This window comes from Scylla paramamosain, chromosome 13 (genome assembly GCF_035594125.1).
Source record: "Scylla paramamosain isolate STU-SP2022 chromosome 13, ASM3559412v1, whole genome shotgun sequence".
Lineage (NCBI taxonomy): Eukaryota > Metazoa > Arthropoda > Malacostraca > Decapoda > Portunidae > Scylla > Scylla paramamosain.
Window position 1 is genome coordinate 7,076,548 of NC_087163.1, and position 15,307 is coordinate 7,091,854.

Sequence of the window (15,307 nt, forward strand, 5' to 3'; positions counted from 1 at the left end):
ACCCAGTGCTTCAGACCTCACTAGGAGTAATCATCGTTTCGGCAGATGTTTACTGCCTCCTCCTATGTTCACACATGTTTCACACATGTTCACGCATTTTTGGTCGCGACCAAGAAAAGAATGGGAACCACTGATCTAGATTAGCAGTAATGTTAATAAATTTGCGGATGACACTAAAATATGTAGATTAATTAGGTCGGATTCGGATGCCATCGCCTTGCAGGCAGACTTAGATAGGATGAATGAATGGACAGGCAGATGGCAAATATAGTTTGATATTAAAAAATGTAAAGTACTTAGCGTAGGTAGAAGAAACTCACACAGTAGATAAACAATCAAGAACGAAGTTCTGATAAGTTCAGAAAACGAAAAATATTTAGGATTTATTGTTAGCTTTAATTTCCGTCTGAGGAAACAATGGATAGAGCCAGAAGCAAAGCAAATCGTTCATTAAGATTAACTTTTAGTTGTGTAAAAAAGCAGATGTCCCGAAGTAATATTACAGTTATATTTGGCACTGGTCGGACCTCATCTAGATTATGCTGTGTAGTTCTGGTCTCCATATCATAAGAAGGATACAAGTCTATGAGAATGATTACAAAGGAGAATGACTAAAATTGTACAGGAGATGAGGGATATTCCCTACGAAAGAAGACTGAAGCTTTTAAGTTTATATTTCTTAGAGAGGCGTAGGTTAAAAAGGGACCTGATAGAGGTCTTGAAATGGTATAGGAGATATAACAAGAGTGACGTAAGCAAAATTCTTAGGTTCAGTAATCAGGATAGAAAAAAAATAATAAGTTCAAGCTTGAAAAGTTAGATTTAAGAAAGAGACTGGTAGAAATTGGTTCCCAAACAGAGCGGTAGATGAAAGGAATGGATTCAGTAATCAGGCTGTTAGTGCTGAGTCATTAGGGAGCTTGAAAAGATCAGACAAGTTTATGGATTTGAATAACAGTGGAAATAGGTATGCATGTTTCATATAGGGACTGCCACGTATAGGCCTGATGGCTTTTTGCAACATTATTTTCTTATGTTATTATTCTTAAAACATATACATTTTTTTTTTTTTGTTATTTTATTGTATCTCCTTTTCCTTTTATTTCCTTTTCCTCTTCTCTCTTTATCTTTTCTCTGGAGCTTCGTGTCGCATACACGACGCACTCTGTATTACTGCTATATGTGTAAGAATTATCCGCATCTGCATCCGCAACCGGGGATATCAAATTATTTGCAAAATTATATTACAGATACTTTTTCAACAAATAACTAATCCTGATTACCTCATTCACAAGCTCAAAAACATGATTAATAATTTTCGAATACAGAAAATATTTTTTTCCAAAAATAATATTTTTTTTTTTTTGCAGTAAAGCCACACAACCACTCTCCACCAAAAAAAAAAAAAAAAAAATCTACATTTTTTCTGAGTTCAATAAATGATGTTAATGATTAAAAAAATAAGTAGCAGTTTTCCACGGAAAGGCCCTATGATATCCAGTAATAATAATAATAATAATAATAATAATAATAATAATACTAATAATAATAATAATAATGATAATGATAATAGTAATAATAATAAAAATTACGTGACTGAGAAATTAGTTCCACAGAAAAATCGAAAATTAACTACATGATTATATAAAAGTACATAATTATATACCCTATTTTTTCACAATCTGTTAAGAAGAAGAAAAAAGAAGAAGACGAAGAAATAATCAAGTAATAGCACAATAAATGTTTTTTTAAATTCCACTAAATCCTAAAAAAATCCAGTTTAAAAGCCAGAAATCTGACTAAAGACATTAGGAAAAAATGCCCATATCATGAATAGTCTTATGACCTTCTGCCATCAAACTGTATCGACTCAAGCCTCCCTCACAATCAAGCCCATCATGCTCATCCATCATCCTTGTCCATAAATTTCTTTGGTATTCTATTGACTCTGCACCAAAAACCTGATAGCTGAGTCTGTTTGATGAAACGTCGATCTAACATGCTATTTTAGAACTTTTTTTTTTTCGTATCTTTTCATCCAACAAGCATTTATATCCTCCCACATACACAATACAAGTCAAGGATTACATTTTTCTTCTGTTCTGTAGCTATGTGTGTACGCAGTTTTCTCTGCTACCTGAAATCACTGATAAAAAAAAAAAAAAAACAGTAACTTAACTTTTAATACCGCCTGTAGCTGGTTGTTATGTAGTTAAAATAATCAGTCTAGTTGGGATCTTCAGGTCCGTTGCTATTTAAAATCCAAGTATATGATATTCACTTGTATTTACTTGTATATTCCTTGAAACCTTCTCTTCAAGCTCAGTAGTCTAATGGAAGTTTGGAGTAATTGCAATTTAAGACATAACCAATAACAGAAGTGATAGAGTAGGTCAAACCATTTTAGTATTTATAGTTTTATTTCTGCTCCAAAGAATAGTATATCGATATGAACTAACAAGTGTTATACTGTCATTAGTAGAGGATTAAAATCATTAGTTGCGGTTGAGAATAAACGGCCCCATAACATCCTACCACATTTTAGATCAACATGGTACCGATATTTTTATTTTTATTTTTATTTTTATTTATTTAATTATTCATTTATTTTTTTTACCCGCTTTTCATAGATGACCCTTATCTATGGCCCGGAATCCATAACCCTTGATTACAATGACTGCCTACATTTCTGCACTCATTAGGTTCATATTAAAGCCACTCTAGCAATACCTGTACTAGCTTTATTGATTTCTTTTTCTTTTTCTTTTTTTCTTTTTTTTTTATTAAGTATTAAGTAAGGATATTTGTATTTTTTTTTTTGCTAGATTTCATGTATTGTAGTTATTGAAATGTTACTAAAAGATAATGTAACCCACAAAAAAGTTTGCATAAGTACGTAGAAACCGCATAATTTACAAAAAGTTGTATGAAAATCCAATGTAAAGCGGTCTGTGCCTCAACTTATAAGGGTCCCCTACATTTTACTATATTACCCCTAGGCTGGAAACCACTTGAAATTGAAATAATATGTAATTTTTGTTGAAAGTCATAGCTATTCTTTTATAAAAATAGGTAAATGCATGACACCTCTCACATGACGGAAGGCGGTGCTCAACTGTCTAGCGCGGGGCGTTGTGGGAGATGCCAGGGTTTGTTTTGGTTACGACGAGGGAAGGCAAGCAGGGGATGTCAGGTGACAGGTGAGTTTTCTGCTATTTGTACTTAATCTAAAAGGTAATTATGTCTTTTAAGCAGCTAATTTACAAGAATGAGGTATGCTGATGAAGTGCACTTTGTTGTTTTGGTAAATTATGTTGAATATGAAAGTATCGAGATGAAAATGAGGACGAGGGTGATGCAAGTCGATCTGTCAATACTAGCAACCAATAGTAATTGCCTATATATTAGAGAACAACACTGTATTCTAGGTGCACCACTAGGCTCCTGTTTTTATTATCATATTAGTTTTTATCATTGTCATTTTAGAAAGCAGATGTGGCCCATTTACGTAACATTTTTATTATGAATGGCTCACGAGTCAAGTTGAGTCATCGAGTTAGTCTCCTGTCACTCAGGTAATTGTCAAGGTAGCAAACATTTACATTAAAACAAAGGGAAACAGTTTCTGCAACGTCCCAACCATATATATATATATATATATATATATATATATATATATATATATATATATATATATATATATATATATATATATATATATATATATATATATATATATATATATATATATATATATATATATATATATATTTTCACCTCATTCACATAACTTCAGTCCCAAAGCTAGGTAATTTTTTTTTTTCAGTGTATATATCTCAGATAGAAATATTGCTTATATCATGTAAAATTAATATCAGAAACACCATCTTGCTACCCAAAGACAACTACCAAGACTTGTGGGAATATCCACACAATTAGACCAGGGTTGGTAAAGCTCTCCCATTTAGTGCTAGGTGGCACATTAATGCTTTCTCCACACTAAAGCCCCCCACACCACCCATTTGGAATCTTTCCATACATATCACCTTAGTCTTTTTCTCCTTGTTCATTTTTCATGTATAACCACACTATTTCAACACTTTCAGCACTGCTTTCTTCATCATATATGAGGCGCTTAGTTCAGGAAGTTGATAAGTGCCACCCCTGCCCAAACTGAGTTAGGCATACCAATGTATTCCCCAACCTTCCCTCTATCTTAAAAGCACATAGGAGCACTCCTCTGAAAGTGCTTAAGTGGTTGAAATACCCTTTATTTACAACTATTGTTGAGCTTTGTTGTTGGGTGAGGAGAGGCTGCTGTGTTCTGTAAGCAGGAAGTTGAGGAGTGCCACTATATGTATTTTTAAAAATGATGGCCACACTTAGCCTATCACATTGTCCAGTGGATAGCATCTGGTTGATCATTGCCCAATCACAGTGTGCATTGCAACACTCTCTCCAGTACACATTCAAACACCATGGTGTTTGTATTACATTTCTTATCTTATGCTTTTTCATTAGCATATAGTGTTTTTGTGCTTGCATGAATGATCTCAACAGTAATATTGATCAGCTTAGTAAATGATCTGGCATGCCAAAGCACAGCCATGAAAATTAGACAAAAAATGTTGCAAAGAAACAGAGAAATCTGGGCCAAGAATATACAAGTCTTCATCCTGGTAAAGTTGTGAAGGCAAAATTTGTGGGCTCACATGAACAAAATTTTGTGTAAGTACACCATATTACAGTTTCTTGGAGTAGAAAATTAAGTAATACTCTTTTTTTCACCATTATTGTGCAGTTTGTACTGTACACCTATATGATGTTTTATCTGGTTATCATTCTCTCTGTCAGATTCTAATGTTTTATATATATATATATATATATATATATATATATATATATATATATATATATATATATATATATATATATATATATATATATATATATATATATTGGCTGTATCCAACAACATTCTTTAGCAATATGTATGAGTTTCATTGTATTATATAAAGTATTTGATTTATTATTGATTTTTTAATGGGAAGCAATAGTGAATGCAATCACACTCAAATTCAAGAAAGCCACATTTATTGTTTCATCATTTGAAATACTGTTAAAATGTAGCACTTTTAGTGGGCTCACTCCATAGTCATGTGTTTTCATGCATAATCCATCAAATTTGTGTGGTTGGTTTCAAAGATATACTATTTTGAACACTATAAAACTTTGAATGCCATTTTCTCAGTTTTTTATAGGTGGCACTTATAGACTTCCTAAACTAAGTGCCACATATAACCTAATGCTATGTGAGACAAAATAGGAAACCAATAGATAGGAATCAAGGAAATAAAACATTTCTATACATACATTTCGTAATCCAAGTTTCATTTCAGTTAAAACAGTGATTTTGGCCGTGATACAATGAGAGAAAGAGAAAAAAACTTAAGGACGACTGGAGGATCAGAGAAGTCAAGACCAAAACCCACTACTAGCAAAACTTCATCCTCCAAGACATCAGAATCTTCTTCATCTAATGTAAGGTCTTCATCAAAAGCATCATCATCCAAAACTCCATCCAAAACTACATCATCAAGCAGAACAGCCAAAGATGCCACATCTAGTCGAACCAGTAAAACCACTAAATCATCATCATCATCATCATCATCATCCAGTAGACCTGCCAAAGCTGCCTCAGTGTCCAGTTCATCCTCCAGAACACACAGCACTCCATCTCGTCCACCAGACAAGACTTCCTCATCAGGTTCAAGGCCACAAAAGCCAGCAGCTGCCTCTACCAGGCCTAATAAAGATGCCAGGTAAAGTGTGCTTAATGCTTATTTAGTAATTAATCAAGCCAATAGGTACAGCTATTTAGGAAAATGTAAGGGAAGACCAAAGCATGGTAAAAGGAAAGTTGTATACCTAATATGTACAGTACGTGTAGGAAAGCTTGAATATTGTAAATGTGGAAAGTATAGCCTGAGACTTATATCATGTTCCTTGACTCACATGAGGATAGAATGGACCATCAAGAGCATAAATGATGTGCATCTTAAACAAAAGGTTATGAGCTGAATGATACAGAGATTTGGTTTTGCAGAATATGAAATGCTACAGAGAAGAAATAGAATTTAATATTAATACATATTCCTATAGACTTAGTCATTACAAAAGCTTGTAATGGAATGAAGTAGACATTCAAAAATACTATATGAATTTTGGTGATACTAGTAAGAATGCATCCCTGCATGTGACTGAAATATTGGAGTAAGATTATGTCAAGAGAAGCAGTGGAACCAATTAGAGTCCTGCTAATCTGAAAATTGTTGAAAATTTTATGGATGTGGATTATGAAAAAAAATAAAAAATTATATTTTCAAGGAGTGAACGGTCCAGTACCAAGGTGGAGAAAACAAGTAGATCACATGAGTCAGGCAGTAAAGACAGAGCAGAAAGAAGAACCTCTAAAGACTCAAAGGCACCATCCACCTCTTCTCGAGGAGAAAAACCATCCCAAAGTACTGGAAGGGAAAAGACAAAGGAAGGCAGGAAAGAGACAAGGGATGAAAAGTCCTCCAGTAATCAAAACCGAGGAAGGGAGAAAGGTAAGTGACAAATACTTGTGTAATTTAATTTTGGCTGAGTATAATGTAGAAAATGCAAAATTTCACAATTTACTCCCTTTCGCTTTGTTACAATAATTCCTTATTCTCATTTCAGTTTTTATCCCATCACCTTCCCTTTCTTTCCAGCAGCACCACCAAGCAATCAGAAGGAACCCAGTAGAAGCAGGAGCAGCAGGAATGTGGATGCTCGGGATAAGGTTCCCAAAGAGAAGTCTCAGACCAGACAGACCTCCAGAACTGAAGCCAAGTCTGAAAGAAAGTCTAAAAAGGATGAGAAACAAAGTAAGGATGAAACTAAAGTCAGCCGTTCACAGACCCCTCAGAAATCGCCTTCAGGATATTCTCAAACACGAATACAAAATAGCGACAATGAAGCTCACGGTAGGTGCAAAGTATTGTCAAGTCAGTATAAATAGATGCTGATCTTTTTAAAACTTACTGAAGAATTAAGTTGTCAAGTCTCTTAAGTACTGTCTTGAAAATTTAATTTCATATTAATTTGTTAGGTTTACATTGCTCATTGCTGTTCTGAAGACCATTGCAGGTCTGAGCATATTCATATAAACCCCCAAAAATCACTAACATTTTTCCAAATTCTGCATAGCTCCAGAAAAAAAGTATATATATATATATATATATATATATATATATATATATATATATATATATATATATATATATATATATATATATATATATATATATATATAGAATAAATCATACAAAATATGTAGTAAAAACATTAGTCTCTCATTGCCAGATTCTCTCCTTGGTTACTTTTGGTTATGTTATGACAGGCTTGGTTACAAGTGAATGCAAAAATGCTGTAGTCATAGATTGCAATTTATTTCAAGTAGGTACTTCCTAAGAATATGTATACAATTTATATGCGAGTAGACACCATTTTTTTTATGTAGGAGGAACACTGGCCAAGGGCAACAAAAACCCAGTAATTAAAAAAAGCCCACTGACATGCCAATCCCATAAAAGGGTCCAAAGCGGTAGTCAAAAATTGAAGGATAAGTGTCTTGAAACCTCCCTCTTGAAGGAATTCAAGTCGTAGGAAGGTGGAAATACAGAAGCAGGCAGGGAGTTCCAGAGTTTACCAGAGAAAGGCATGAATGATTGAGAATACTGGTTAACTCTTGCGTTAGAGAGGTGGACAGAATAGGGGTGAGAGAAGGAAGAAAGTCTTGTGCAGCGAGGCCACGGGAGGAGGAGAGGCATGCAGTTAGCAAGATCAGAAGAACTGTTAGCATGAAAATAACGGTAGAAGGCAGCTAGAGATGCAACATTGTGACGATGAGAGAGAGACTGAAGACAGTTAGAGGAGTGGAGTTCATGAGAAGAAAAGCTTTTGATTCCACCCTGTCTAGAAGAGTGGTATGAGTGGAACACCCCCCCAAGACATGTGAAGCATACTCCATACATGGATGGATAAGGCCCTTGTACAGAGTTAGCAGCTGGGGGGGGTGAGAAAAACTGGTGGAGACATCTCAGAATCCCTAACTTCATAGAAGCTGTTTTAGCTAGAGATGAGATGTGAAGTTTCCAGTTCAGATTATAAGTAAAGGACAGACCAAGGATGTTCAGTGTAGAAGAGGGGGACAGTTGAGTGTCACTGAAGAAGAGGGGATAGTTGTCTGGAAGGTTGTGTCGAGTTGATAGATGGAGGAATTGAGTTTTTGAGGCATTGAACAATACCAAGTTTGCTCTGCCCCAATCAGAAATTTTAGAAAGATCAGAAGTAAGGCATTCTGTGGCTTCCCTGTGTGAAATGTTTACTTCCTGAAGGGTTGGACTTCTATGAAAAGACATGGAAAAGTGCAGGGTGGTATCATCAGTGTAGGGGTGGATAGGACAAGAAGTTTGGTTTAGAAGGTTGTAGATGAATAATAAGAGATTGGGTGACAGTACAGAACCCTGAGAAACACCACTGTTAATAGATTTAGGAGAAGAACAGTGACTGTCTACTACAGCAGCAATAGAACGGTCAGAAAGGAAACTTGAGATGAAGTTACAGAGAGAAGGATAGAAGCCGTAGGAGGGTAGTTTAGAAATGAAAACTTTGTGCCAGACTCTATCAAAAGCTTTTGATATGTCCAAGGCAACTGCAAAAGTTTCACCAAAATCTCTAAAAGAGGATGATCAAGACTCAGTAAGGAAAGCCAGAAGATCACCAGTAGAGCGGCCTTGATGGAACCCATACTTACTATTAGTGATAGAAGTTTAAGAATCTTCCTGTTGAGGATGGATTCAAAAACTTTAGATAGGCAGGAAATTAAAGCAACAGGACGGTAGTTTGAGGGATTAGAACGGTCACCCTTTTTAGGAACAAGCTGAATGTAGGCAAACTTCCAGCAAGAAAGAAAGGTAGATGTTGACAGACAGAGCTGAAAGAGTTTGACCAGGCAAGGTGCAAGCATGGAGGCACAGTTTCGGAGAATGGTAGGAGGGACCCCATCAGGTCCATAAGTCTTCTGAGGGTTTAGGCCAGCGAGGGCATGGAAAACATCATTACGTAGAATTTTAATAGGTAGCATGAAGTAGTCAGAGGGTGGAGGAGAGGGAGGAACAAGACCAGAATTGTCCAAGGTAGAGTTTTTAGCAAAGGTTTGAGCGAAGAGTTCAGCTTTAGAAATAGATGTGATAGCAGTGATGCCATCTGGTTGAAATCAAGGAGGGAAAGAAGAAGAAGCAAAGTTATTGGAGATATTTTTGGCTAGATGTCAGAAGTAACAAGGGGGATTAGATCTTGAAAGATTTTGACACTTTCTGTTAATGAAGGAGTTTTTGGCTAGTTGGAGAACAGACTTGGCATGGTTCCGGGCAGAAATATAAAGTGCATGAGATTCTGGTGATGGAAGGCTTAAGTACCTTTTGTGGGCCGCCTCTCTATCATGTATAGCAAGAGAACAAGCTGTTTTGAACCAAGGTTTGGAAGGTTTAGGTTGAGAAAAAGTGAGGAGTGTCCATGCCAGACACTATCACCTCTGTTATGCGCTCAGCACACAAAGATGGGTCCCTGACACAGAAGCAGTAGTCATTCCAAGGAAAATCAGCAAAATACCTCCTCAGGTCCCCCCAACTAGCAGAGGCTAAATGCCAGAGGCACCTTCACTTAGGGGGATCCTGAGGAGGGATTGGAGTGACAGGATAAGATGCAGATATGAGATTGTGGTTGGAGGAGCCCAGCAGAGAAGAGAGGATGACAGCATGAGCAGAAGGATCACAGGTCAGGAAAAGGTCAAGAATGTTGGGCATATCTCCAAGATGGTCAGGAATATGAGTAGGGCGCTGCACCAATTGCTCTAGGTCATGGAGGATAGCAAAGTTGAAGGCTAGTTCACTAGGATGGTCAGTGAAGGAAGAGGAAAGCCAAAGCTGGTGGTGAACATTAAAGTCTCCAGGAATGGAGATCTCTGCAAAAGGGAAGAGAGTCAGAATGTGCTCCACTTTGGAAGTTAAATAGTCAAAAAATTTCTTATAGTCAGAGGAGTTAGGTGAGAGATATACAGCATAGATAAATTTAGTTTGAGAATGACTCTATAGTCATAGCCAGATGGTGAAAAACTCGGAAGATTCAAGAGCGTGGGCACAAGAGCAGGTTAAATCATTGTGCACATAAATGCAACATCCAGCATTGGATAAAAAATGAGGATAGAGAAAGTAGGAGGGAACAGAAAAGGGGCTACTGTCAGTTGCCTCAGACACCTGAGTTTCAGTGAGGAAAAGAAGATGAGGTTTAGAAGAGGAGAGGTGGTGTTCTACAGATTGAAAATTAGATCTTAGACCACGAATGTTGCAGAAGTTAATGAAGAGAAAGTTGAGGGGGTGTCAAGACACTTAGGGTTGTTGTCAGAAGAGCAGTCCGACCTGGGGACATTTGTGGTCCCCTCCCCAGATGGGGACTCTGAGGCTGGTGTAGGAGTTGCCATGAATTTTGAAATTTTAAGTGAAGGGTGTGTGTGTGTTAGGTGGTTGTAGTTTTGTGTGGAGGAAGAGAGTTGTCTTTAGAGGGCAGGCTGTGACTGCCCCCTTGTGTTGTGAGACACAAAGGGAAACCTTCAGTGAGGTCACAGCTGGGCTTAATGATAAGTTCACAGTACCCCTTGATCCAGTGCTTTAGACCTCACTGGGAGTAATTATTGTTTCGGCAGGTGCCTACTGCCTCCTCCATATACTTCCAATACCTAACTACTTGATATAGATCAGTCTATATATCAGGTTATCTGTGTATAGGGTCACCTATACACAGGATAACCATGTGGAGACAAGATGTGCACATACACACACACTCACTAGAAAGGTTGAAGGATAGAAATGAAACATATGAAGACCCATAAGACATGAATGAATTGCTAAACAAAAAATTTCAACAAATTTTCACAGAAGAATCAGAATTTAAAGAACCACAAGATGAGAAGGCAAAAAAGCAAGTGTGTTTATAAAATGATTGAGGAATTGGAAGAAGCAACAGGACCAGATGGAGTATCAAGTTTCATTTTAAAAGTGCTGGAAACAATTATTTGAACTAATATGACATAATAAAGTGCTCAATATCAACTGGAAGAGTGCCTAAAGAATGGAATAGAGCATAGTGCCAATTTATAATAAAAGTGGAAAAAAAGAATAACCACTAAACTATAGATCAGTATCAATGATCAGCTTAGTATATAAGATCTGTGAAAAGTAATAAAGAAGCAGTGGACAAAATTCCTAGAAAAACATGATATAATATTAGAAAAACAGTATGATTTAGACAAAAGCAATCATGTGTAACAAATTCAGTGGGCTTCTATTTGACTAATATAACACAGGGGAGGCATGGATGGGTAAACTGTATGTATTTAGATCTAAAGAAAGCTTTTGACAAAGTTTCCCACAACAGGTTACTATGGAAGCTACAAAATATAGGATGATTAAATGGAAAAAAAAAAAAAATATGGATGTAAAATTACTTAAAAGGAAGAGAAATGAGAAAGTTAGTAAAATGTAAAATCAAAATGGAGAAAAGTAGATAGTGGAGTACCACAAGGATCAGTGCTAGCACCAATACTTTTCCTGATCTACATAAATGATATGTCTGAAGGAATAAAGAGTCACATGAGTTTGTTTGCAGATGATGCAAAATTACAAAGACTGAAATTCTACTTGAATAAAACCTGGGACTGGAGTTTAATGGGGAATGGAATTTAATGTGAAAAAATGTCATGTAATGGAAATGGGAAAAAGTGAAGAGACCAAAATGGACATATAAAATGGGAAATGAAGAAATAATAAAAGTACAAAAAGAGAAAGATCTGGGAGTGATAATACAGGATAGTCAACAGTCAGAGAAACATGCAGAAAAGATATTCAGAGGTACATTTAAAATGGCGAGAAATATTGGAACAGCATTCCACTTCATGAATAAAGATATGATGAGAAAGATAATTACCACTATGATTAGACTGAAGCTGGAATATGCTGAATCAGTGTGGTCTCCCCACAAGAAGAAACATGTAAAAAAACTAGAAAGGATATAAAGGATGGCAATGAAAATGGTTCCAGAACTGGAAGAATTAACATATGAAGACAGGTTAAAGGAAATGAGCCTGCCAACATTGGAACAAAGAGAAAGGGGGAGACTTAATACTGATTTATAAATTGTGGAATAGAGTGGAAGAAATTGAAAATGAGAAACTACTGCTAAGAAAAGTAGAAAATACCAGATACACATGAGGACACAGCAAAAAAACAAGAAAAGGAAGATGCTTGAATAACATAAAGAAATATAGTTTCTCACAGAGAAATTTAGAAGTTTGGAACAAGCGAAGTGGGGATGTAGTATTGGCAATGAATGTGCACAACTTTAAGGAAAAACTGGACAAGTGTAGATTTGGAGATGGGACCACATGAGCATAGCTCAGGCACTGTAAATTACAACTAGGTAAATACACACACACACACACACACACACACACACACACACACTCTCCTTAAGATTTTACTGAAATCCATCTTAGCCAGCTATCTATGTAAGTACATAGGCTCTTGGAGGAAGAGGGGGCTGATCTTCACTGGGACAGTAAGTTTCATACCCTACTCAAGTCTTTCTGCATCTGAGCCTCTGCAACAGAACTGGCTTACTCCTTTTGCATCATAAGAGACCCATCCCCTTTTCTCCAAAGGCAAAAAAAAAAAAAAAAGCAAAGTAACATGAACGAAAATTTCAGAAACTGTCAATGTATATTATGGCCGATTTTAATCTTCCACACATTCAATAATATGTATTACAAAGTCATTTTACAGTAGTACCTTGGTATACATCCTTAATCCATTCCAGATTCTTGGACTTATACCAACCAGGACGTATACCAAACAAATTATTCCCATAAAAAAATAAGGGGAAAATGATTAATCCATTTCCATGAAAAAAAATCCTATTGTTATTGTTATTCTATACAGTACATTGATGGGGTTGTATAAAATAATTCAAACACTGCTTGATACTAAAATGCATACCATATTTGATGGCATATAAAATGCATCCCACATTTTAGCAGGGCATATTCAGGAAAAAAAGTTTTTTCAATGTATTTTAGCATGTAATGTTTAAAGCAAGCTAGTGGTACAGCTGAACAAAAAGCAAACAATTGCAATAGTAAAAATATCCTACAGGATTGCAGTAATAAAACAGAGGTAATGGCCTAGTCACAGAGTTGAGATGAAAAACATAGCCCAGTTGCCAAGGTGTCAACAACACATTTGGTGCACCACTGAATAGGGCTGCATTTTTATTTTCAACATTTCCTTACATCATATTATGGCTGAAAAATATGATAGAGCACCTTTGCCTATTATATGGTTGTGTACTTCTTGGGGTGTACAGGTGACGGAAATATCAAAATTAAATATATGGGAGGCCTCACATTACCATATAAGAAGCAGGGTGGTTTGTTGTGGCATTTTTATGAAAAAAAAAAAAGGTGTGTCTTATATGTTGTCAAATATGATAAATACAAAAGCTATTAGATGAAATAAATGAAAATTTAACCTTACTTTACCTTACTGAGAAGAGTCCAGTGCCTACTAGGGTGGTGCTGAGAAGGAGGGGAGATGCCAGCCTGGCAACAGTGCTCATGGGCAGTCATGACTTTGCCTTGAGAGAGGTAAACAAGGGTAGTGTGCAGTGTCATGACTCATTTTGACCTATACAGGTTCTAGCATGCAAGTTTTATTCAAAACAAACGTTGTATAGCAAGCAAATTTTTTTGCGTCCAAACAGGATGTATACCAAGTTGGACTTATTCCAAAGTGGATGTACACGGAGGTACCACTGTACATAAAAGAGTAGGTGGACAGTCGCCATAACATTTGTTTTAAAATAAGAAGCTGTAATGTATAGTGGAGGATGCTCATAATGTTGCATAGAAGGTACAGACATTGAATAGCTGTCATCCCTTGTATTTTCTGTATTATGCAAATACTTTGTTCTTCATTCCATGGGTAACTAAATCCATTTATAGTCTTATCACATCATCATCTGTTTGGTCCTTTGCAAGCTGCTTCACTCTCAATTTTCTTATTAAATTTGGTTTCTTATTATGTACTTACCCTAGATATATGGAGGCACTCCAATATGATACCAGTGTAGTTGGTCAGATAACTTTACAGACATTTTCATGAAAAATGTAGTGGTGGTAATTATAATTTGTATTTTTATCAACAGATTCTGGTTCGGAGGGAATGAGCTTGGGACCAGTGGTAATCAGCGGACAAATGTCCAATAGTCAGGAGGCAGAAGTGGTGGAATATTCTCCAACTAGTATTGAAACAATGGAATCAGGTTGGTTGTCATGATTGATTAGAATATATAGTATACTGTCAGTAAATCTCTCTCTCTCTCTCTCTCTCTCTCTCTCTCTCTCTCTCTCTCTCTCTCTCTCTCTCTCTCTCTCTCTCTCTCTCTCTCTCTCTCTCTCTCTCTCTCTCTCTCTCTCTCTCTCTCTCTCTCTCTCTCTCTCTCTCTCTCATTGTATGGCTATATGAACATGCCTTAGTAAACTATCTTTAGGAGACAAAAATTTGACCTACAGAACCTTTATATTTATATCCACTTAGCCACATATATCTATTATGTAATTTTATTGTCTCCTGTTTCAATTGTGCAATTTTATTTCTTCTTCAGTATGTTATGGATTATCTGAAAGTTGCTGAATTTTGCAGGAATCTCTTTGTCATCTCCTCAAGAGCTAAGTGGAGATGAAGTTGAAATGGAAGAATCCATCTTGTCTAAAATGGTGGAGATAGATGAGGAAGAGGAAGAAGATAAGCAGAGAGGAGCATCCATGATGGATGTAGAGTCGCTGTCTTTGCAGGGCATGAGTGGAGCACAGCCCCCAGAGTCACATACTGGTTTGCCAGTTTCTGATGCTGGAGATGATGATGATAACTATGAGGACGATTTTGAGGTGAGAATGATTTCTGGTGTTGTTTTTTCTGTTCTATTTTATTTATGTATTTTCCTCTCATATTTAAGAGTGAGACACAGCAGCCAAGAAATGATGCCTTAATGGTGCTGTATATAGGTAGTGGATTACTAAAGGTGTTTGTTATTGTTCATGCTGTTATAGTTATGAGCAGCAGCATATCTATGCATCATTGGTGTGTTTATTGTTATACAAGTGGAT

At 36.3% G+C, this 15,307-nt stretch overlaps 1 protein-coding gene across 3 annotated transcripts in view; it reads left to right on the plus strand.

Annotated features, from left to right (window-relative positions):
- Nucleotides 1–3,071: 3,071 nt before the first annotated feature.
- The window catches only part of LOC135106391 (cytoplasmic dynein 2 intermediate chain 1-like), a 28,452-nt gene continuing 16,216 nt past the window's right edge, over nt 3,072–15,307 (plus strand). Inside the window, exons 1-6 of one of the 3 annotated variants that reach the window (XM_064015368.1) lie at nt 3,072–3,200; nt 5,400–5,822; nt 6,388–6,611; nt 6,759–7,013; nt 14,347–14,463; nt 14,844–15,088. In XM_064015368.1, coding sequence (XP_063871438.1) covers nt 5,428–5,822; nt 6,388–6,611; nt 6,759–7,013; nt 14,347–14,463; nt 14,844–15,088 — 1,236 coding nt within the window. In that variant the 5' untranslated portion in view covers nt 3,072–3,200; nt 5,400–5,427. Of the gene's footprint in view, nt 3,201–5,388; nt 5,823–6,387; nt 6,612–6,758; nt 7,014–14,346; nt 14,464–14,843; nt 15,089–15,307 lie in introns of all 3 variants that reach the window. The other 2 variants (XM_064015370.1, XM_064015369.1) reach the window with 2 other exon arrangements.